Source organism: Zeus faber (assembly GCF_960531495.2).
Source record: "Zeus faber genome assembly, chromosome: 7".
Classification (NCBI taxonomy): Eukaryota; Metazoa; Chordata; class Actinopteri; order Zeiformes; family Zeidae; genus Zeus; species Zeus faber.
In genome coordinates this window covers 19,733,411-19,755,354 of record NC_137203.1, presented here as the reverse complement: position 1 = coordinate 19,755,354, position 21,944 = coordinate 19,733,411, and the positions used below count along the sequence as shown (strand labels likewise).

General features: G+C 44.9%; 2 protein-coding genes across 2 annotated transcripts; one reads left to right on the top strand and one right to left on the bottom strand.

Annotated features, from left to right (window-relative positions):
• The first annotated feature begins 4,888 nt into the window (after positions 1 to 4,888).
• Positions 4,889 to 9,658, top strand: LOC307233169 (uncharacterized protein). The gene is made up of 6 exons (XM_080004393.1): positions 4,889 to 5,004; positions 6,139 to 6,548; positions 6,674 to 6,836; positions 7,987 to 8,106; positions 8,367 to 8,457; positions 8,615 to 9,658. Exons 1-6 carry the CDS (start codon positions 4,953 to 4,955, stop codon positions 8,808 to 8,810), a joined length of 1,032 nt encoding a protein of 343 aa, XP_079860519.1. The 5' UTR covers positions 4,889 to 4,952; the 3' UTR covers positions 8,811 to 9,658.
• A 5,301-nt stretch (positions 9,659 to 14,959) lies between these two features.
• On the bottom strand, positions 14,960 to 20,332 carry aqp3a (aquaporin 3a). The gene is made up of 6 exons (XM_080003608.1): positions 20,123 to 20,332; positions 17,200 to 17,326; positions 16,901 to 17,038; positions 16,649 to 16,764; positions 16,247 to 16,464; positions 14,960 to 16,089 (listed from the first exon to the last, which is right to left on the bottom strand). Exons 1-6 carry the CDS (start codon positions 20,228 to 20,230, stop codon positions 15,879 to 15,881), a joined length of 918 nt encoding a protein of 305 aa, XP_079859734.1. The 5' UTR covers positions 20,231 to 20,332; the 3' UTR covers positions 14,960 to 15,878.
• Between the last annotated feature and the right edge of the window lie 1,612 nt (positions 20,333 to 21,944).

Below are 21,944 nucleotides of genomic sequence, written 5' to 3'. Positions count from 1 at the left end.
CTTACATTTTGACCAGGCATGTACTAGTATTCAGTAATATCAGTGGGGGGACTCCAGAATCCTTCATCTGCCACAAGTTAATTTAAGTCTCAGTAAATCCATTGGATCAGTGAAACAAATGCTTTCAAGTTCAGCGAAGGACCTCACACTGACTTACAACTTTCTGAACGTCGACAGGACATTTTCTGATGGGGACACAATTAGAGGGAGATTTACTTTCAAGTTTAGGAAAGACACCAAGGTAAGGAGTGTTGTAGTCCAAGCCAAAGGAGGCATCAGCGATGCAGGAAGCCGCAGTGATGAACGATCCTACAGCACAATAAATAAGACTTTCAAATAAAAAGTGCACTTAACTCCGGTAATGTAAACATGAAAGAACACCTGAGATATCAAAAAAATAAAAAATTAAATAAATAAATATATATATATATATATATATATATATATATATATATATATATATATATATATATATATATATATATATATATATATATATATATATATACATACACACACACACACACACACACACACACACACACATGCACAACTCACAAAAAGTAAGGGATATTTGGCTTTTGGGTGAAATTTATTGAAAATGTAAAAAGTTCACGCTACCGTGATATTTTATCATGAAAGTAGGGCATTTAAGTAGAAGCATGCAATGGTAGTTTCCTCATCTCAAACAATTTATTGAAACAAAACCAACAACAGTGGTGGGTATACCACAACAAAAAATGTCAATGTCTCAATAACTTGTCATGTGCCCTTGAGCATCAATTACAGCTTGACAACGACATCTCATGCTGTTCACAAGTCAAATTATTACCTGCTGCGGCATGGCACCCCACTCCTCTTGAAGGGCGGCCCTCAGGTCACTGAGGTTCCGGGGTACAGAGTTACGAGCCTCTACGCGGTGACTCTTAGGCCTGTGTTGTTCATGCAGGGGCACAATGACTGGATTAATGATGTTATTCAGGTAGTATGGGCTTGTCACTGTACCATTCACAAAGTGTAGGGCAGTTCTGTATTGACTAGACACACCTGCCCACACTGTAACACCACCACCACCAAAGGCTCGTCTGGTGACAACAGTGGCTGATGCATAGCGCTCTCCTTGACGTCTCTGACATCGTTGGCGGCCATCATTTCTGCTCAACGTGAATGGACTTTCATCAGAGAACAGCACTGAGGCCACTGGTCCCTCGTCCGGCGTCAATGCTCCCTGGCCGGTGCAAGACGATGATGCCTGTGCCTGGTGGATGGTCAGGTTCCCTTGCAGGTCGTCTAGCACGCAGACCACGCTGATGTAAACGGTTTCGAATTGTCTGATGTGACACTTGGGTGCCTCTCACCTCCCTTTAATGTGCCTGGAGTTGAGTGACATTCATCATCCAGTTCCGCAGGGCACTGTTCACAATGAAGCGCTCATCAGTGCGGGATGTGGCCAAAGGACGTCCACTTCTATGCCTTTCTGTGACTCTTCCAGTCTCTGTATCTCTGTTGCAACCTGCTGATGACACTCTGTGACACTCTAAGCTCAGTGGCCACTTCCCTCTGAGAACATCCTGTTTGAAGCCTCACAATGGCGAGGTCCTGTTGATCAGTTGTTAGGTGTCGTCTTGGTCTCATGATGTCAAAATGTGAACAGCATGATGAAGAGGACTGTTTAAATACCAATTCTAATTGAACCAGGACATTTATTGGTCGATTCATGGATCAAACACCTGTTGTGAATTTTGCCGTTCAGCTCCTTGTTAGAGAGCAGCAAGTTGTGCAAAACGTACTGAAACATTGAACATGTGCATTCAAAAGTTTAGAGAAGGTCAAATTAAGTTCACCTGTCAAGGTTATAGTGCATTTTAGGTTCATCCTGAAATTTCACCCGAAAGCCGAATATCCCTAACTTTTTGTGAGTAGTGTATATGTACAGTATATATAGGTTTTTAATTAATACAATAGCTGATTAATGTGCGAAAATGTCCCACGATGAAGGTAACAATAACGATAATAAGAATAATAACACCATGCACTTCAACGTGTTTTATAATATAAGGCAATCAAATAGTAATAATAAAGATGTAAATAGCTGAACTGTCTGTTCAGAGATATTGGTAAAAAGCATATGATGGGGCCAGCTACAGTATTAAATCACTGACCCTACAACTCCAGAGACCCCAAAAAAAACAGTTGTTATTGTTGTTTCAGTATGTTCCAAAATGTCTAAATGTTGAAAACACCCATATATTTTATATCAAGATGACACATCCAGATGGTCCACATGTGTTTTCTGCCTGTGAGCTGAAGATTGTATTGGACTAGGTCACCATAAGCTGTCAATATACAGGGAGGGGAGTGGACAAAAGAATGGAAAAAAAAAACGAAAAAAAACAAACTCATAAACCATCGCAAACACCAATGCACCTGCAATGATGAGTCATTTTGTGTTCTTTGACCATGACTTGTAGCCTGAGAACCAGAAGAATCAGGGAGCTCATGTATAATTTGCTCCGCAGAATGCGTCTGGCCACCGTCCCATTCAAACACATTTCCATTGACCTACACAGGGTCGGGCCGATCACAAGCGTTTATCTAATGTGGCGTGGGTTTGATACGACGACGATTCAGAGAGCCGTTGACGCACCTTATCAAGACGGCTGCCGCTCATGTGGAACGGTCTGTTGAATCCGTTATCGCCGCTGAGGCACCTTGCCAAGATGGCTGCCACTGACGTGCAACGGTTTGTTGATCTGGACGGTATATTTTCTCAAAAAAGTTATAGTTGATGAGAAATATGTGTTCTCTTCTGACAGGATTGGGTAAAAGTTATATGTGTGTGTGTGTGCGTGCGTGCGTGCGTGTTTGGACATACGTTTTTATTCCGATCCAGAGTTTTACCTTACGGGTTTTCGGAATCTAAAATTGCCCCGCAGGGCCGGCTCTGTGCCCCGATCGCTCCCTCTCTGACGGTACCGACTATGCCCACGGGCCCCTAATCACTGGTGCGCCAGTTGGGCGCCCGTGATCGGCGCATAAAACAGTGTTATTATTTTAGATGTATGTAACTTTATTTCACTCCGTTTCCTTACGGAAGGAAACAACCCCCTTGCGTAATGGGGATACTTTTCCCATCACGTCTGTCTGTGTATCTCAACCAGCCACGTACCCTCGTAGGGTGCACTGTTTTCTGCCTCCTGAATCCCTCACTGACATGTTTCCCTCCAAGTCTCATGCAAAGAACAACTACTGTCCCTGGTTGTTACTCACTGTACTCGCTGTATTCTGTTGCACAACATCCGTTCCAATACAAAATGTTGTTGTCGTTTTGTTTTTGCTCCTGTGATGTATGAATAAATGTGTACTGTATGTATAATACATGAAAGTCTTTACCTGTTTCTGCTGCAGGGCTGCATTTAATGAACTGCATTTAGGACTGTGCACCTCCATCTGTGGGAGCGAAGACCACTTTAGGACTACATCAATATGTTGAAATGTAAATGTAACATATATAAAATATAATCTGAAAATGTAAAAAAAAAAAAAAAGTACATGTCAAATTAAAAATCGAAAAATATGTAAATTATAACAGTTTATTTTTTCGCATTTTCCGACATACCGTCGATTTCTGATGTCAGTCCACAGACGGGCTTATATTTTTAAAATGATTGTATCTCGTTTTTTTTTTGTTTGTTTGTTGTTTTGTTTCACTTTGTCGCGCGCCAAACTGTCGAGAAAAACATCACGTGACCCCCGTGACCCCCAGTGCTGTCCCATTTCTCAGTTTAACGAGCAGACCTTCCCATTCAACATGCTCCACTGTTTTCTCTCCATCACAGATTTATGCTCCTCACTTCTCATTAGTATTCTGTGGGGTACGCAAACCACACCAAGTAAACACATATTTCATTTTCTAGCAGTACATACACCAAGCACCCAGACACCATGTGACATAAAAGGGTCTCATTATCAATTTAATTTTAATGAAATAACTTGTGCTTAATAAATGAATAACTATTATTAAATAAACTACGATTATTATCAGCAGTATTATTAATAATAGCGACGATAATACAATCACAACAAGAAATATTGCCGCGAAAGTATTCAAACTATAAGCCATGATTTATACAACACAAAAGGGTCTTTAATTCTCATTACTAATTTAAATTTAATGTAATAATTTATGTTTTTACGAAAAAATAAATAAATATGAATACACGTAAGACATTCATAACTATCATTATTAAATAAAAAAATATTACTAGTATTATTAGTAGTATAAATAATACAATTATAACAAGGAATAGTGTCGCTACAGTATTCAAACTATAAGCCACGTGACATCAATTATTTAATGCGGGTAATGGTATTTAACAGTCCTCATGAATTAAATGTAATACATGTATTATTATCATTATTATGATTATTATATGTATTATTGTTATTAATAATAATAATAATAATAATAATAATAATAACACTGTTGTTGCTAGATATTTTCGGTTCATATTTTTTGCTCTCTTTGTTTATTATATGGATTTTTTTTCTGATTTAGGTCATATTTGTTATTAGTCCATGGTCATTTGTAGTTTTCCATTCGAATAATAGTTAGTAAGTAGTTGAGCACATCGTTTTAGTGAGCGTTGTGCATCATCTCCGGGTGCGGGGTGAAGGCATTTCATCGCATATATGTATGAAAGTATGGATGCGTGCGTGGCGAATAAACCCCTTGAAACTTGAATCGTGAATCGTGAATCTTGAATCGCGAATGTGGGTTCAGGCGGATTACGGATTGCGGCCCCGCCGTCACGGCGGAGGAATGCAGCCGCCTCCACCCTAATGCGGAATGCACTTTGCATACGCGTTTGCTCACTCCCCCCCTGTTCCACTCAGTCGACGGTTGAAGGCCGTTGCCGCCGGAGACCTTCCCGAGCCGTCTGCCGGCCGCCATGGGGGCGAGCGCGTTCGCGGCGTGTGCTCTTGTCGCGCTGCTTCACCAAGGTGAGGACGCTTTACTTCCAGTGTTTCGCTGGATGAAGTTTGACAAAACCCCAGCAATTAGACGGAGCCACACGCCCGCTCCCGCTGTTCTCCGGTTACTCCCGCGGCGGTCGACACTGATCTCGGTCCGATCCGTTCGGAAGCAGCGACGACGCGGGGTTATTGGCGGACCGCTGGAGGGAAATAAGAAATGGCTTTTCTTCGCTGCCAGTCCCTCCGGTCGGTGGACTGCGGGGCTTTGCCTTCCCATCGATGTCGCGGTGTGGATCCAGGTCGAACCGTCGCGATTTCTTAAAAGTTGCCTCAAAGGCTGCGGAGTCCAACGGGTCCACTCGGCTGCGCGCTGGTCGTGAAGTAATGCATTTTTTTCTGAACTTCACCTGCTGCTTTACAATATTCAGTATCCACAACGCTAAGTGTTTGCTAAATATATATTGTGACTGAATATTTCTCATGGGAGCACCAATGATCCCTGGAAACGGCGAAAAGCCTCTTTATTCGAATGGAAAATGCCTTTTTTGCAACTGGCAGTTCGATATGCCAAGTGACGCATGCAATGCCCAATTCAGTTTGAATTGTTTGGATTAAATATTAAAATGGCAGCTCAATCAATTGCGTTTCATATTGTCAAATTATCGATATCGAGGTATTTGTTAAAAAAAAACAAAAAAAACCTGGATATAAAATTTTTGCCATTATCGATTGTCATCCAAATAATTACAGTTAACAATTGAATTCACTTTAATAACGTTATGCCACTATAATAATATAATAAATGTTATGCCACTTGGCACTATAAAAGTGGCATTAAATAATACCAAATTATTTAATTATTAATACTTAAATAATTCATACATGTCCACCGGTTGCAGAAGAGCCATTTTTTTGGCTTTTGAAGAACAGAACATAACAGATTGAGTAAAGTCAAACAGATGGAAATTCACCTGGTTTCGCGTTCAGATTTATTGCAACATTTCTAACATTTGTTTAAAATTGTCCTTAAATTTGGACGGGAATCAAATACGACTGTTGAATCCTCGATTGTGGAAAAGATTGCGATCGGCTCAAATAATTGCGATCAGGCGACTATGTAATAATGGCGACATCCCCTTATCCGTGTCCTTTTCCCCACAGGGACGACAGGGTTCCTGATCCGGAACAAGCTTTTGGGGAGATGTCTCGCGGGGAGCCCGGCCGGGGGCAGGGTCTCCACTGGGGAGTGCAGCCCCGATTCCCCCTCGCAGGAGTGGAACTGGCTCCCAGACGGCCGAGCCCTGAGGAACCAGCCGTCTGGAGAGTGTCTGACCGCGCCCCGAGAGCAGTACGAGGGGGCCCGGCTGCAGCCCTGCCCCCTGGGACCAGAGGAGGCGGTGGGGGAGGAGAAGGGTGTTGGAGATGGAGGCGAAACGGCGACGGAGCGGGAGCATGGGAAGCAGGCGTGGTCCTGCTCCAAAAGAGGTCACCTGACGCTGCTGGGCCAGGGGCTGCATCTCATCGCCACAAAAGACTCAACTTTGGTGTTCCTCTCTAAGGAACACAAGCAGGTATCAGAATCACAATGTGTTTATCGGGCCAGGTGACATTTCCATTAGTGTCTTGGTTCGGGTTGGTGCATTGTAACGCAGACAAGGTCAGGATAAATAGTGAGTTCCACTTGTCCTCCGTGCAGCAGGGCAGCCGGTGGTGGACGTTGGACAACCAGACGGTCTGCAGCGAGAGAGACACCGGCCACCACCTCCACCTCCATCACCACCACCTCCATCTGGGGAAATCCCTGGGACCCGTGGTTTTACCAAACGCTCTTCCGGATATACACAAACTGCCTCAACAGAGTAAGACAATAAGCAATATAACAATGACCCGATGCTGTTGTTATCGTCCTTTAACATAATGTTGTGCATGTAAGGGATAATGTGCAGCCAGATGGCAGCCACAGGGTGATCAGGTCTTGTATCACTCTGAAGGGGGTTTTTTGCAGACGCTGGCTAACTTTAAGTAAGTAGATCTAGGCAGAGCGATACAAGAGATGTGAAAGCAGGCGGAGAATCATTGTTATTATTATTTTATTATTATTATGATTATTATTATTATTACATTACAGTCGTTCTTCAGAAATAACTGACTGCCGATTGTCGCTGTTGACCAATCTGAATGGAGTGATGAGAGCCGTGTAATAAATGTGATTGATTCAAAGGAGAATAACACTTTTATTTTATGAACAAAGTTAACCTTTGAAGAATGGGTAAGGAAGCAGGAGTTTGTCATTGTCTTCCCTCCTAGATTTCCACTTCTATGTTTGGCAGCGTTTCAAGGTGGAAATGTTGCTGCATGTTGTGGTGCTCTGCCTTTTATGTGTCGTGTTTTATACTGTGTATCCAGTAATATTCAGTCAATTCACAGGGGGTTACACGATGGACATGTGATCCCTCCAACTCAACATTTTAACACTACGCAGTTTGTCTTCCCAGCGTTCAGCCATTGGATAAATCATCCAGGCGACGTAAATAAATCACACCTGAGGGGATCAGACAGTATTTGGAAAGGGCAACGCCCCCGATTTACACTTTTTAGGTTGCCGTTCATAAAAAACATGAGTTATTTATTTTTGTACAGTCAAAAATGTCGCAGAGCTTCGGAGAGGCTTGAATGACCATCCATTTCTACACGCTCAGTTTATCATTATATACTATATATTAAAGATGGAGAGACTTTCCTCAGATCCTCTCTGTATTTCGTACATGTGCCTTTCACCCACATGCTCCCAGTGGTTGGTAATTGCATTATAGCGTAGATGCTTTTAGGCTGATGGACACTAATTCAGTTAAGTGGTCCCGCATCAGTGAGACACAATGTCTTCGATCCTGCCTTATATAAGCTGCTTCATTTTTTTTTTGTGTATGTACAAAACAAAGGGATTACGTTCTCCCATCTTGTAATGGTTGTAAAGTCAGCTGAGTAACATCGTTTTCTTTGTACCTCCAGGTGGAGATGCAACAAACCACGATCCTCATCAAGGTGACTCTGTTACAGAGATGTTTCCTTCGTCCGTCGGCACTAAATCACCCTCAGATCCAACAATGGTATTTTTCAGCATGGACTATGGTGAGTGAAAAATACAATTTGTCTGAAACTGCAATGACACTTTTACCCCAGTGCCACTAGGTGGCGTTGAATATAAGAAACGATGAGAAATGTTATGGTGGGTGTGTTGTAGTACTTGTGCATCAGCGACTGTGGCATTTTACCACAAGGCTTTTTATGTGCAGTCTGTAAATACCTTGTGTGTGTGTGTGTGTGTGTGTGTGGGTGTGTGTGTGGGTGTGTGTGTGGGTGTGTGTGTGTGTGTGTGTGTGTGTGTGCAGGAATGGGCTGGAAGATAACCATGCTGGTGCTGAGCTCATTAGCTCTGGTGCTGGGGACTTTGATTCTTATCCTCAACGTTTACTCCAACAGGTGAGAGCTCACACAGACCACCCTGTCTGTCTGTGAAGCATTTTCTTCGAGTCTTGACCTCCTCACAGCCCTGCAATGGCCCTTTTTCAAATGCACTTGCAGCCGCTACCCGGCTGTTCCTCACCCGTTTCGGCTTTGTTTCCATCCCCTTTGGCAGAAGGAAGAAGGTGGTGTGCGTGCTCAGGTCCTACGCCCCCAGAGAGGCGGCGAGCGTCCCGGGGTCCCCGGTGCCCAACGAAAGGGCCGCGCTCACCAAGCACGCCATGCGCCTCCCTCGCTCGTCGCCGTCTTTGCGGGGAGAGATCCTGATCGAGTGGAAAGACGGCACCGTGACCCCGCTGTACGAGGGGTGAAGGAAGCGTCGGGCGGTCCGGGTGGGGGGCGAGGGGAAAGAGTAGCGAGAGTAGCTGTGAGCCTAGTCGTAGAATGCAGGTGCGTGGAAATGCCGCGTCCTGAAGACCGGACGTCGCGTATCCTGCGGTTGCGGGTGAACGGTCGTCATCTCTGCAGTTTGGAGAGTCCACGTAGCTGGTCCTTTAACAGAGGCCTGATGAGGAAACGGCAGCACGGGCGATGTGCGAGAGGTGGAAGGATTTATCTGGAAGCGAGCAGGGCGTGGTCACAGGTACCTGGCATTGAGGGTGTCGTGGTCAGTTAGTGAATAACGACTAACCGTTCTTTATGTTTTGTAGAGCGAAATGCACGAAAGACATTTTATGAAAGCAACAAAAATTGCCTGAAAATTTCATTGGAAAGCAAAATGCCTGCACTTTACGCCAATTCCTGTATAATGTGGTGAAGTCGCGAACTGTGGGTTTCCTTCGCTATTTTGTGAAACTGTAAGGACCGAAGAATGTGCAGTGTGTTTCCTTCGTTTTTTAATTTTTCTCTCTTTGCCGTGACATATCAGCAACGTCAATAAGAAGATGAAGTGCGAAGCAGGTTTGTCTGAGTTCACAAACTGAATAACCGCTGGGAGGATTTCGTAGAACGTTTTAATTTACTCTGCATTAAGCTTATAAAAACAAGAAAAAGACTCAGTTTGATGTTTCACACGGTGCCTAACACTGTTCAGTTACTAATGCACTTGTTTTGACACCACCTGTATATAAACTAGAAAATCAGTCAATGAAGTTGTTTTGTTGATGCTTGCTCCTTTTAGAAATTGAATACATTCCTTTAATGTAATAAAGTTATCAAACAAATCCTACGCATTCAAAATGGGTGTCAATTTGTCGGTGTCGTTTACTTTTCCCTACTTTTACGCTAGGGAAGGCCCATAATAACAAAACTGCGACGGGGCGCGTCACACGCTGCCTCCACTGATGCGATTGACCAAAAAGCCTCATCTGTTCCACTGCCGACCGAAGCCGTCTTTTTTTGTTGGTTCTTCAAATAGCGCGCCGTTGGAAATTGAAGCATAATTTCCATCGGCGCACTATTTGAAGAGCGAATAAGGAAACCGCGAGGGCAGCGATATTTTGGGCCACGGCTGCATCACTGGTTCCACAGCGGTGACCCCGTTCCCATGGTCGAGCGGAGAGAGAGAGAGAGAGAGAGAGAGAGAGAGAGAGAGAGAGAGAGAGAGAGGGAGGAAGAAGGGGCACATGCCAACAAATTACCTTTTTGTTGGAACCTCGGAGAGATTTTTCAAATTGCTGACAAGGGTTTTCGGGGAGAGCCTTTTCCCTGTGGCACGGAAACAACCCAGCAGGAGGAGTCTGGTAACAACAAACAAAAGTCTGAAGGCGGTTTTCGTGCGTTTTTGGGTGAGGTCTGGGTGTAGCAGGGCCAGACTAATTTGAACTCCCGTCCCATTCAGAGTCGGGTAAATGTGAGCCACGGCATTTAAAGGGACACCTTGCTCTTAAAAGTCTGACGTTTAACTTTTAACTTATACTGCTGTCCCGGAGATGTTTCCTTTAAGAGCTTTAATAGGTTGAAAACAAACCACAAACAGCACCTTGTAAATCCCATTGTGCTCTGTACGCCTTTAGATCACACTCGGGCGGACGACATTTCTCTTATGTGTCGGTACCACGCCCAAAAAATGCACCCAAATTGGGAATTTGTCTGAGTTTGGATGTTTCTTTATTGAGTTTGTTTCAGCGAATTGAGTCAACTTTGGATATTTCCAATTAAATCCCTTATGAAGTAAAATAATGCCCTGATTTCAGACACAATTATGTTCTTCTTTTGTACTGTGGGAGTTTTCCTCAGGATATAGTTCACATTGCAGGTAGGGCTCAAGGGTGTGGGACGGACACACTGATTTGAATAACGCCTATGTGTGTGTGTGTGTGTGTGTGCGTGAGAGAGAGGAGAGGCTTACTCAGCATTCAATAGCAGGCTCGTATGTCACGTTTCACACGGATTCCTTCACAATTAATCAGTCAGATGGTTTTTATTGTTTGGAAGCCTGGGTCATAACCCAAAAAACGACTAACACCATCGATATAAGTCAACATCTTGTGTCATATTATTGTGAATTTTAATTCCAGTCTGTCAGTGAGGCAAAAAGCAAAGGTCAATGGATACATTTCTAAATTTAAAATCATTGAAGTTGCAATCATTTCTTTGCAAGGACACTAGATCTACAATAAACATAATATTCCAATATTCAAATAATTCTCAGGGCTTTTGGAGGCTTTTTCCCCCCTTTTTGTTTGTTTGCATGTGGATCAAGGCTTTCTTCTTGAACAATAGGAATGTAGACAAAATAAATTATCTGGATATTATATATTGACGAGGCCCTGGTTCTGGAAAGGAGAACCGCATTTTTTTTTTTCCCCGCTGGAGCTTACACATGGTTTGCACATGTTACTGACTAGTGCCCTCAGGTGCTTCGTGCTCTGCACACAAACACAGCACGCCACAGGGGTCCAAGCAGCACTCTTGTCCATCTATCTATCTACCTATCTATTAATCAATCAATCAATCAATCTATCTATCTATCTATCTATCTATCTATCTATCTATCTATCTATCTATCTATCTATTAATCAATCAATCAATCAATCAATCAATCAATCTATCTATCTATCTATCTATCTATCTATCTATCTATCTATCTATCTATCTATCTATCTATCTATCTATCTATCTATCTATCTATCTATCTATCTATCTATCTATCTATCTATCTATCTATCTATCTGTCTATCTATCTATCTGTATGCCTGCCTGCCTCTGTTTGTGTGTCTGTCTGCCTGTCTGTCTGTCTGTCTGTCTGTCTGTCTGTCTGTCTGTCTCTATCTTCTTCATCCCCAGCTTTTCAGACAAATAGTAACAGCAGCAGGTTAAACCACAGCAATAATGCCAGTGATTCTGTCTGCCTCTGGCTCTCTCTCCCTGGGATAAAGGGATTTGGCGATCCTGAGTCCAGACTCTGGATTGAACAGATTGGCTTGCGGGATCTATCTTGGGGGATCACGCCAAACCTCTCGGAGTGATCAGGATTTATAGACTTTCCCGGCGCTGTGATCTCAAAAAGTAATGTTGATATATGATGTTGTCAGTATTATTTTTCTCTGAGGGTACGAAGAGTTCCCATTATTGGGATGTGTTTCTACTGTCCAGCTGTTCCATCTGCTGCAAGATGCAATGGAAGAAGAAGTCAGTTTGTTCCAGTTGATTAATATAAACGTTGACAACTTTTTTGTTTGTAGTGCTGACAACTTGTCGAAACAAGGCGTTTCAGGACATTGAAACCTGTTAATCTTATGACTCAGGTTTTGTACCCCGTCCAAGGGAAAATCTCTAATGGCCGTTCCTTATTTGCACCTGCAAATTTTTTCACCTGTCTGTTTGTCCGTCTGTCTGTCGGTCTAGCTGTCTCTTTCCATTTTCTAAGCATCTTCTTGCCACAAGGTTACACAGTTCAACATGTAACCTCACCTGCACTGTCCTACATGCATTAAAGAGGGCTTGTTGAAGCAAGCAGTGTTCAACTTTATTTGTAAACATGAGTTCTTACTGTGCCTTGAGCTCTGTCCAGACAGCTCCACTGAATAAAGCTTAAAGCCTTTTTAAACCAACCAAGCCTCAACTTGGCCTGAACAGGCTGCGATTGGGCCACAAGGGCATTGATCATAAAGCCCGCCCCTGAGTATATATACTGACTCACAGCCTGTCATATTTCGTCTTTGCTTATTCAGCTCTCCTCTCCGTTGTTGGAAGAATGAGAAAACCAAAAAAAAGGAAAGATTATGTCTTGCATGGCTTGCTATGGCTGCAGACCTTGAGACAAGTGCTGGCTGCGATGCGCACATGACGCGTGGGAAACTGCGTCCCCTGTCTCGTCCAGGCACAAGCGGAAGCAACGCTATCGGACCCGTTCTTTTGTGTCGACTGCTTGAGTCTGCGGCTTGAAGTCATCCACCATTGGGCCGACATCTCCCTGGTTGTTCCCTAGTCGTTCCCATACTGCTGAAGGGCCTACGAGCGTCTTGAGGGAGGGGAAGAGGTGGAATGGGCGCTCCCCTCTTGGGGCCTTGTTTCGAGGCCACACTCCCCGGCGTCTCTTGATCACCCTCAGCCCCCAAGTTCGTGGCCAACATCTCCTGATGTTGGCCACGAACTTGGGGGAACTTGGAGGAACCAGGAGCAGCGCGAGTTCCACGCAGCCCAGTGGGGCTCTGAGTAGGAGGAGGAAGGGTAAGGAGAAGAGCCAGGTGAGGAGGCACATGGTACTACTCCCAAACCGTCCCAGGAGCCTTTATACCAGATGCTGCGGCACCTCCTAGTGCGAGCTGTGGCGAAGCTGGGGATCCCTTGGGCGGACCCTGAACCCGCTGCTCCCTCCACGCTGGCGGGGCTGTATTTTACAAAGGCTTGGCGTCGGCATCTCTGCCCACTAAATAATTCAGAGAGCCCGGGCCCTGTCAGCCCTGCTTTACACATCTTGCTCGTCTTTGAGTGCTGGTATGTGGCGCATGGAGATGACCCATTACGCTGTTACATTGGGGTCATACTCAGTTTCCTCCAAAGTCTGAAGCTTGGCGCCTTCCACTCTCAAGGTGTATCTGGCCGCTATATCGGCTTGTCATAATGGAGTGGATCGCAAGCCACCAAGCAGTCACAGTTTGCCATCCAGGCGTATGCAAGGCACCCTCCAGTAATGCCCGTGTGTGCGGTCACTGACTCCAAAATGGAATCTTGTTCTGGTGTTGAATGCCTAAATGGGACCCCCATTCCAACATCTTCAGAAGGTGGGAGTAACATTTTCTGTCACTGAAGTCAACGCTGCTTCCGGAACTTGTCTCATCAAAACGTGTGGGAAATCTGGCCGCGCTGTTTGTCTGTTAGTCTTGCTTGGTGTTCTCCACAGACAATCGAAGACAATCGGATTCAAATCGACCACAATGGATCTCTCTATTTTATCTCTTCCCTTTGGTCAGAGGAGGACGAAAGGCTGCATTCTCTGTGGCTTGTCTGGGCGCTATTGGTTTATGTGGAGTGCACGCGCTCCATACGCCAGTCAGACCAGCTTTTTGTCTGTTATGTCATACAACTGGGAAACTCCTGTCCAAAGATCGTCTCTCTCACTGGATAGTGGAAGCGATCTCATTCGCTCACTCCTCCATGGGGCAGGAACCCCCAGAGGGTCTTAAACCGCCTTCCACTAGGGGTGTGGCTACCTCGTGGACGTTGTTACGAGGGGTTTCGGGTCGAGGAGGTGTGTGGTGCTGCTTCCTGGACTAGCCCACACACGTTCACCAGATATTACAGTCACAACCTGATGGCGTCAGCGCTGACGCAGGCTGTTTTGATAGCGGCCAGGTGTTAGCCTGCGTACAGAGTTACGCTATGTGGTTGACAGGGGTTACGGTCTGGTGATACAAGCTCAGCTGTATGCAGAATCCCCAACCCACAAAATTGCGGTGGGTCTGGGGGGCGTTGTTATATAATTTACCTCTGCACCCTATGAATGGGTTCCTATACGCTGGGATTGGGGTCGGAGGTGACATCTGCCAGTTGGTCCTTGGAATAGACTACTCGGACCCGGGGGTTCTATGTCTCTGCCTTTGGGGGCTGGCATAGGACACATCGGTTCTAACCTCGCAGTCAGTGAGGGAGGTGGGTATACAATATGGCATGAAAGAACTCGAATTTGAAATGGATTTAAACTTTTGGGTTGTGCTCCAACCCTGGTTTTAGGAAGGAAGAATGACAGTTCTTACTGGTGGCTTCACTGACTCGCTCAAGAGCTGAATAATGGGTCAGAGTACGTGTGACAGGCGGTGACACAGTATATATACTGGGGGGCGGGCCTTATGATGGGTGCCCTAGTGGACCAAGTTGAGACTTAGGGGCTACAAAGGGCTTTCAGCTTTATTCAGCAGAGGCATAGTAAGAAGTCACGTTCTTCATTCGTTAAACCAGGGTCTTAGCACAACCCAAACGTTTTGAATGAGAATATTTCAAAGTGCTTGCCCAGGTCAAGTCTCAATGTCCAATCCAAGAAACTTGGAATATCATATAATGACCCACATTTACAGAGTAATAAAAATTAACTTTATTATATCAGTAGACACAATACCGTGTACAATACAAAAAGTAGTACAATACCTTGAAGGGTTATATAAGGCACAGACACATCGAAAGATACATCAACTGGATGTGATGTATAATCTGCATTTGGTCTGCCGTTGTCCTAGATTCAAAGTAGTAGTTCTTGCATTGCTACACTGCTGATATTTACATACATCGGGAAGCATAAAATAACTTTGTTAATAATAATTTCTGGTTTCTTATTGAGACAAATAATCAAGTTTTCTCTGGTGAAGAATACATCACAGTGGCTCTCAGCTCTTTGAGAAAATACCTAAAAGACCATTTCCAGAGACCAATGACAAAAATGAGCAAAACAAATGTTTTGAGATGGTATTTGGCATAGTGGAACAAAAACAGGTCAATGTGTTAGCTCTTAATAACACCTGATAGTTGCACCAGAAACAATGTTATTATCATACTGTACCTGTACTCCACTAGAAATGTCCTTGCCATAGAACCCACATTTTCAGAAATGTAAAATGTAAGTTTGAATTTGTAGGATTACAATTTTTTAAATTGAGATTGCTTATATTGAAAGGTTCTGGACTAAGTATACATAAAATGATCAGGATACATAATTACTAAGAATACAACTTTAACATTACATCAAGAAATATAAAAATCCTACATCAATCTACCTTGGTATAAAGTATACAATACTGTCCAAACCAGAGTGCTAGAGAAACTTATATCTATATGTAGAAAAAACAATATCTACACAAAAGAATTAATGTAATTCTGTGCTTTTTCAACGAGGTCTGCGTATTTACAGAATGTGCAGGTACTTCTGTGGCTCTGGTCGTTTTGTGTGTAGCTGTATTGTGTAGCGGTACGAGGCACCGCACAGGGCTCGCTCTTTGGTGTTTTTATGATGACATCTCCTTGTTGTCCTCTTTGGGGGCGTTGTTGCTGGTGACGTTGGTGAGGTGGACTCTCTCGTTCTGCTGGTCTCTCAGCTTCTTGTCGTGAGCCTCGCCCTCCACGTGGAAGCCGACCATCAGCTGATAGATAATCACCCCAATGACGGTCCCAATGAAGGGGGCAATGACGGGCACCAGGAACCAGCCATTTCTGACACTGAAAATTTAAAAGTTTCATCCAAGATTAGCCTTCTTGAATGGAATGCAATATTGCCCCATGTGAACATGGGGAGCCCCATTCCATTCATTGAAAAATCAAATACGGCCAATTCAATTCATACTCATGAGGGTAACATATTCAGAAAAACACTCACGTGAAAACTTCAATGCCCCAGCCAGCAATTGCAGTGAAGATACGTGGTCCCAGATCCCTGGCAGGGTTGACGGCATAGCCGGAGTTGAAGCCCATGGAAAGTCCGATGACCAGAACCACAAAGCCCACAGTGAACGCCTCCAGCCCCGGAGGAATGGGGTTGTTGTATGGATCCACAATGGCCAGGATGCAGACAATCAGGGCCGTTGTTCCAATGATCTAAGATGGAGAGTGATGCATTATTTGGAACTATAAGTTTAGGAAGTAGCTTTGTTGTGGTTACTTAATGAAAGAGGGAAAAACTAACTTGAGGAATTTGACCTCATCTATCAGATCGGACAACGGGTTGATTGTATTTTGAGGCGGTTCAGGCTTTTCATTTCTTCCTTAAGCTAGAGTCTACCTGATCGAAGAAGCCGTTGAGGATCGTGAGATGTTTTCCAGGGTACGTAGCAAAGATGCCGGCTGTGCTGTTTGGTCCAGTCACATTGAAATCCCCAGGGCGGTCCCACAGGGCATCTGAGGTGTACAGGGTATAGGAAATTACAGCAAAAACTGCAGAATGATGTTGAATCTATGCTCGGCAATATTTTTGTAGTGACTGTAAAATGATGTTAAAATCAAATTTGGCTTTGTGTCCGCAGCCATCCCTCACCGTAGTACATGCCAAAGATGATTGCGGAGCCCAGGAATGCACCCAGTGTCTGGAAGGCAAAGTACACTGGGAATTTTCTCCAGCGCTCCCTCCCGAGCAGGCATAGAGCAAAGGTCACAGCGGGATTGAGATGGCCTCCTGCAGAATAAGACGCACGGACGGAGGCAGATGAGCGTTGTATTCTTAAGAAGAGCTTGACGAGTGCATTGCTAACTCAACGGGTGGCTGGTTGGAAGTAAAATGGATGCAACAATTGTGCAAGGGTTTGATTGTGCACCGTTGTGTAATGTTTTGCTTACCTGACACCTGGCCGCAGACCAGAATGCCGAGAGTTGCAGCAAAGCCGAAGGCAAAGTTGACTGTGAGGAACAAGCCGTGGGATCCGCTGCTCAGCACAAGCTGTGCTACGGCTCCGCAGCCAAACATCTGGGGGGGAGGGGACCAGGGAAATTTGGTCAGCATTGTGGGATATAGAGGTTGTAATACTTCCTTATTTGCCACCAGATCTCTCGAACATGAACAGCGTGTTGATATCAGGAGATGGCAGATCGATGTTGACAATTCACAACACCGCCGTCTTTGTCTTTCCTCCCGCCAAATATTAATTCAGTATACTCGATGCTTTGTCACCGAGCAAGGTCAGGCCATCGGGTGATCGTAATCAGGGAAACCGGTGAAACCGAAAGCCCTTTCCGTTAAATGGGCTCCATTGTGTGGAAAATGGGAGACGGGATATGAAGAGGAAGGTCCTCGTTTTGACATTGACCCAGCGTTAGCACTGTCAGTGGCAACGCAGAACACAAAACTAGGAGTGAAAAAACACATCAGGTTGTAATCCCATACATCAAGTAGCTCAGTCATCCGCAGTGCGCTCTACATTTGGAAGTGTGTGTTGTACTGTGGATTTGTGTGTATGTGTGTGTGCCCGCTTGCATGCCTGTGAATACTCTATTTCATATGTTTTTGATAAAGGGAAGTGTATGAGATCCTTGCTGAGAGCTGAGACTACCAATTTTAAAATCCCCTAAAGAAGAAGCATTCCACTTAGACCACAGGACTCTTGCATTGAGGTTAGCTGCGACGAACCGCACTCAATGGAGGTGGCGCCTAAGGGACGTTCACCATCACCGCCCCCACCCCCACACACCCCACCCCCAGCCCCTAATGAGACCAGCCATCGGTGGAAAAGAGCACTGGAGCAGATCAGACTCCTGCTGTAAATGTGTGTATAGCAGTTTTTGTATTCACGGTTCCCTGATATACGCTGGTGATCTCGGCCAAGCAGGGACTTCTCACATAAAGTCACAGAGTCTTTCACTGAGTTATCCCAAATGTCAGAGGCATTGAGGAGCTTTACACGGACCAGGTAACTTCCACTGTCCCAAATCAGATGGGTTTTACAAAAAAACGTGCTGTTTAATCTTTTTTATCTTAATACTACAACGGGGCTCAGTGGGCTTCCGTCGCTGCTGCGTTATCACAGTTGGGAACATCAGATGAAGTCAGAGGAGCCTCACAGTCGACCCCATTGACACGTCTCCGTTCCAACTATTGGAGAGAGACCCCGGAACCGCAAAAACTGCTCGCCCGTAACGACTCCCCAAAATTCCTAACTGCACAGCTTCTTCATTTGCACAAATTCAGGTCGGACACGGAGCCGGACGCCGGCCGCAAATCTAGTTTGTCGAGAGGGGGAGGAGTAATTTGAAGTGAATTTGGGACTGTGCTCCAAAATCCCTCCCCGCAAACCTCACCGACCATCATGTAGGAACGCATTTTGGGTTGAATGGGTGCGCTTGTCTATGTACAGTCATCTATATGACATGCCCCGCGTCCTGGTTACCGAAACCCGGTTCATCGACAATCCAGGATGATGAAGAAGGGCTGACACCGTCACGCATTGATTGCGGATTATGGACACGCCCCAGTGGCACGCACGGCCACTCCCTTTTTTCCCCCGAAGGAAGGAAGGAAGTGTGAACCCATTTTAAAAGGGACAACGGTGCTTCTGTTGAGATGAGTCCCTGCTAAAAAATGTACCAAGATGCTGTACAGGCATGTGACAAGTATACAACCACACACGAACGCACGCAGGCACGCACGCACACACATGCCCCCCCCCACACACACAGACACACACACACACACACACACACACACACAGACACACACACACACACACACACACACACACACACACACACACACACACCAGAGTTTATTTAAGACTGTATCCTGGATCCTGGATCAGACTAGGATCGTGTTGACAGTACTGAGTTTGTTAATCTCACCGTGGTCGCTGTGAGGACAGCGCCAAGGAACCTGTTAATAACAAACATGGGTTTGAGCACAGTTTTCCTCCAGCGTTGAATTGACGGTTGCCTGTTAGATATACAATATATCACTTAGCGTGGCCTGGGGATCAATTATTCTTTACTGGTCAATACATCACTCTTCTGCCCCTCTAATGTCCGTCCGAAAGAACAACACTTCACTGCTGCTTTCAATCAATGCGGCCCGCAGACAAAGCAAGACGGACTTAGCTGAAGGTACTTGAAACGAAAAGCAGGTGAAAAGTGGTGGAGGTAAAGAAACAAGCCTTTGAAAAGTCAAGGCGCCAATATTGACATTGAAGAAAAAGCTGCTACAGGTATGTGTGTCTGCCGCTCCACTGTTGAAGCATCGTGATTGTTTTTGTTTGTTTAAGTCCCTATTTCGAAACGACGTGATGGTAGAGCTGAATGCATATGCACACACACACACACACACACGCTCGCACAGATACAGCTGCAGGTGGTTTGTACTATAGGGGCATTCAGTAAAAAACTTTAAAAAACAAGGTTTGTTGGGATTGTGCCTAAAACAGCACTTAACACCTGTTTGAATCACAAGTCTAAATCAGGAGATGCACCTAAAACACATTAAAATGCCCAGAAACAGCAGTGAAGCCTCTTGGGATGATGAGGACACTCAAGTTTGTCCTCGCAATGTAGGTGGTTGCCATCCAGGTGTGTGTGTGTGTGTGTGTGTGTGTGTGTGTGTGTGTGTGTGTCCATTTAAAACCATACGTGCACACCCACATACACATCATCTAGAAAAAAGATTATGTGGATTTGTGTTGTCCTTTTAGAAAACATATATATATATATACTGCGCACACACACACACACACACAAACACACACACACACACACACACACACACACACACACACACACTTACCACCAGGATGAGGGTGCCCAGGCACTCGGCCAAGGCCTGGCGAAGCAGCAGGTTGCGGATCTGGAAGAACTTTGCCAGCTTCTCCAGATAAATCTTCTGTCGCCCCATGGTGCTGTTGTTGTTGTTGCTGTTGTTGTTGTTGTTGTTGTTGTTGTTGTTGTTGTCTTCTGGCTGGAGCTCGGCCCGGGGCGCGAGGAGACGCGGCGAGCAGGTTTGTAGGGACTGTAATACTGGGAACGCTGGAAACCTCCTTTTATAAATCAGTGACGGGCTGAAGCGGTGCCAGGAGGAGGACCGGAGCCCGGCCCTCCGCACCACACCTCCCTCCCGGTCACTCCCTCTCCCTCCCTTTCTCACACACACTTTTTCTAACGCAGCTGTAACACACACCCTTTCACGGCACCTACTTTTCCTGTTCGCCCTCCTCCTCCTCCTCCTCCTCCTCCCTTGCGTCCTCCTCTCTTCTTCTGTCCCTGTCTACACTCCTCTTTTTTTTTTTTCCGTGTGAGGTCTTTTGTCCCCCGTCTGAAACCTCATCACCGCATATTATTCCCGCTTTGTGTGGATTTAATAGAGGTGTGAGAACACTTTCCCCCCGCACAAAGCCCTTAAAACATTAAACCTCGACACTATCCCAAGGAATCCGTGTACCATTTCACTTGTTCGGGCTGTTTATTTGGGGATTTTTGTTTTTTTTGCCTACTTGTGATATTGAAGTGCATTTCTGATTCGACTCACTCACCCGAAGACAACAACTCCCCAGAGAATATTGACAATAAACAACAGAGTATATATGTCACTGATTCTGACTCTGTGGGGCGATAGATAACGGTCAAAAGTCAACTTCAGTGCTTTATCGCACTTCGGAAGGCTATGAACCCTCCTGCCATCCGTGGATCCAACAGGCGTGTTATTTTTTTGGAAAAGCGCCATCTGACAAACTGTTTAACAAAGGTGATTACCCTTTAGTGGTAGCTCTCACGGCGGCTGGCCCCCGAGGCCATTTGAATCATGTCGGTACCAGGGACAGACGTCAAGCGTGTCACCGTTTTCAGGTTGCGAAACCGTATAATGCATTGTTTCCACGTAAGCCAGTGAAAGAAAAAAAATAAAATAAAAATTAGGGTGGTGAGCAACGGACGCCAGTGTCGTCAAAGTATGGGGCTGTCAATGGCAAAGGATTGTCAGCAAAGTTTGGGTGAAAGGTACGTGGGTGTTCCAAGTATCTCCAGAGTCGTGGGGAAGGACACATTCACACCGTAGTCTTTGGGAAGTCACTGGCTTTCCTCGTTGAGCATGTTCTACTTTAATGCATTTATTTCTCTTGCATTTTCTATGTAAATCACACAAACCACCTCAATTTTCTCAACCTCTGGCGGTGCACTGGCATGCACAATTTTACTACTGCAAGGCATTTCTGTTTCGTTTTTTCCGCTGCCAATCTTATCGTAGGAATTCCATTAGCAAAGCCCAGTGCAGGTATATTTTTGAGACAGATGGTTTTAAACGGCTTTTCCCGGAATAGTTTGGATCAGAAAAAGGACAGCACTGAGAAAAGGGGGGGGGGGGATAATAACCAAAAGGAACCACAAAGATGAGGGAAAGTATTTTTTTTTTTTAACTTTCCCTCATCTTTGTGGTTCTTTTGTGGTCCCACCCCTGGAGTTATTTTTGGTGAAACCCTACTGCCATATGCTCCAAGGTGCGTTTCAACAGATTCAGCCTCATTTTGAAAACTTGTCTCCAATGCACAAAGCTTTAACTTTCTTCTATACAAACATGGAATACATTTTTTTAAATAAAAAATGTGGATTACTGGGCG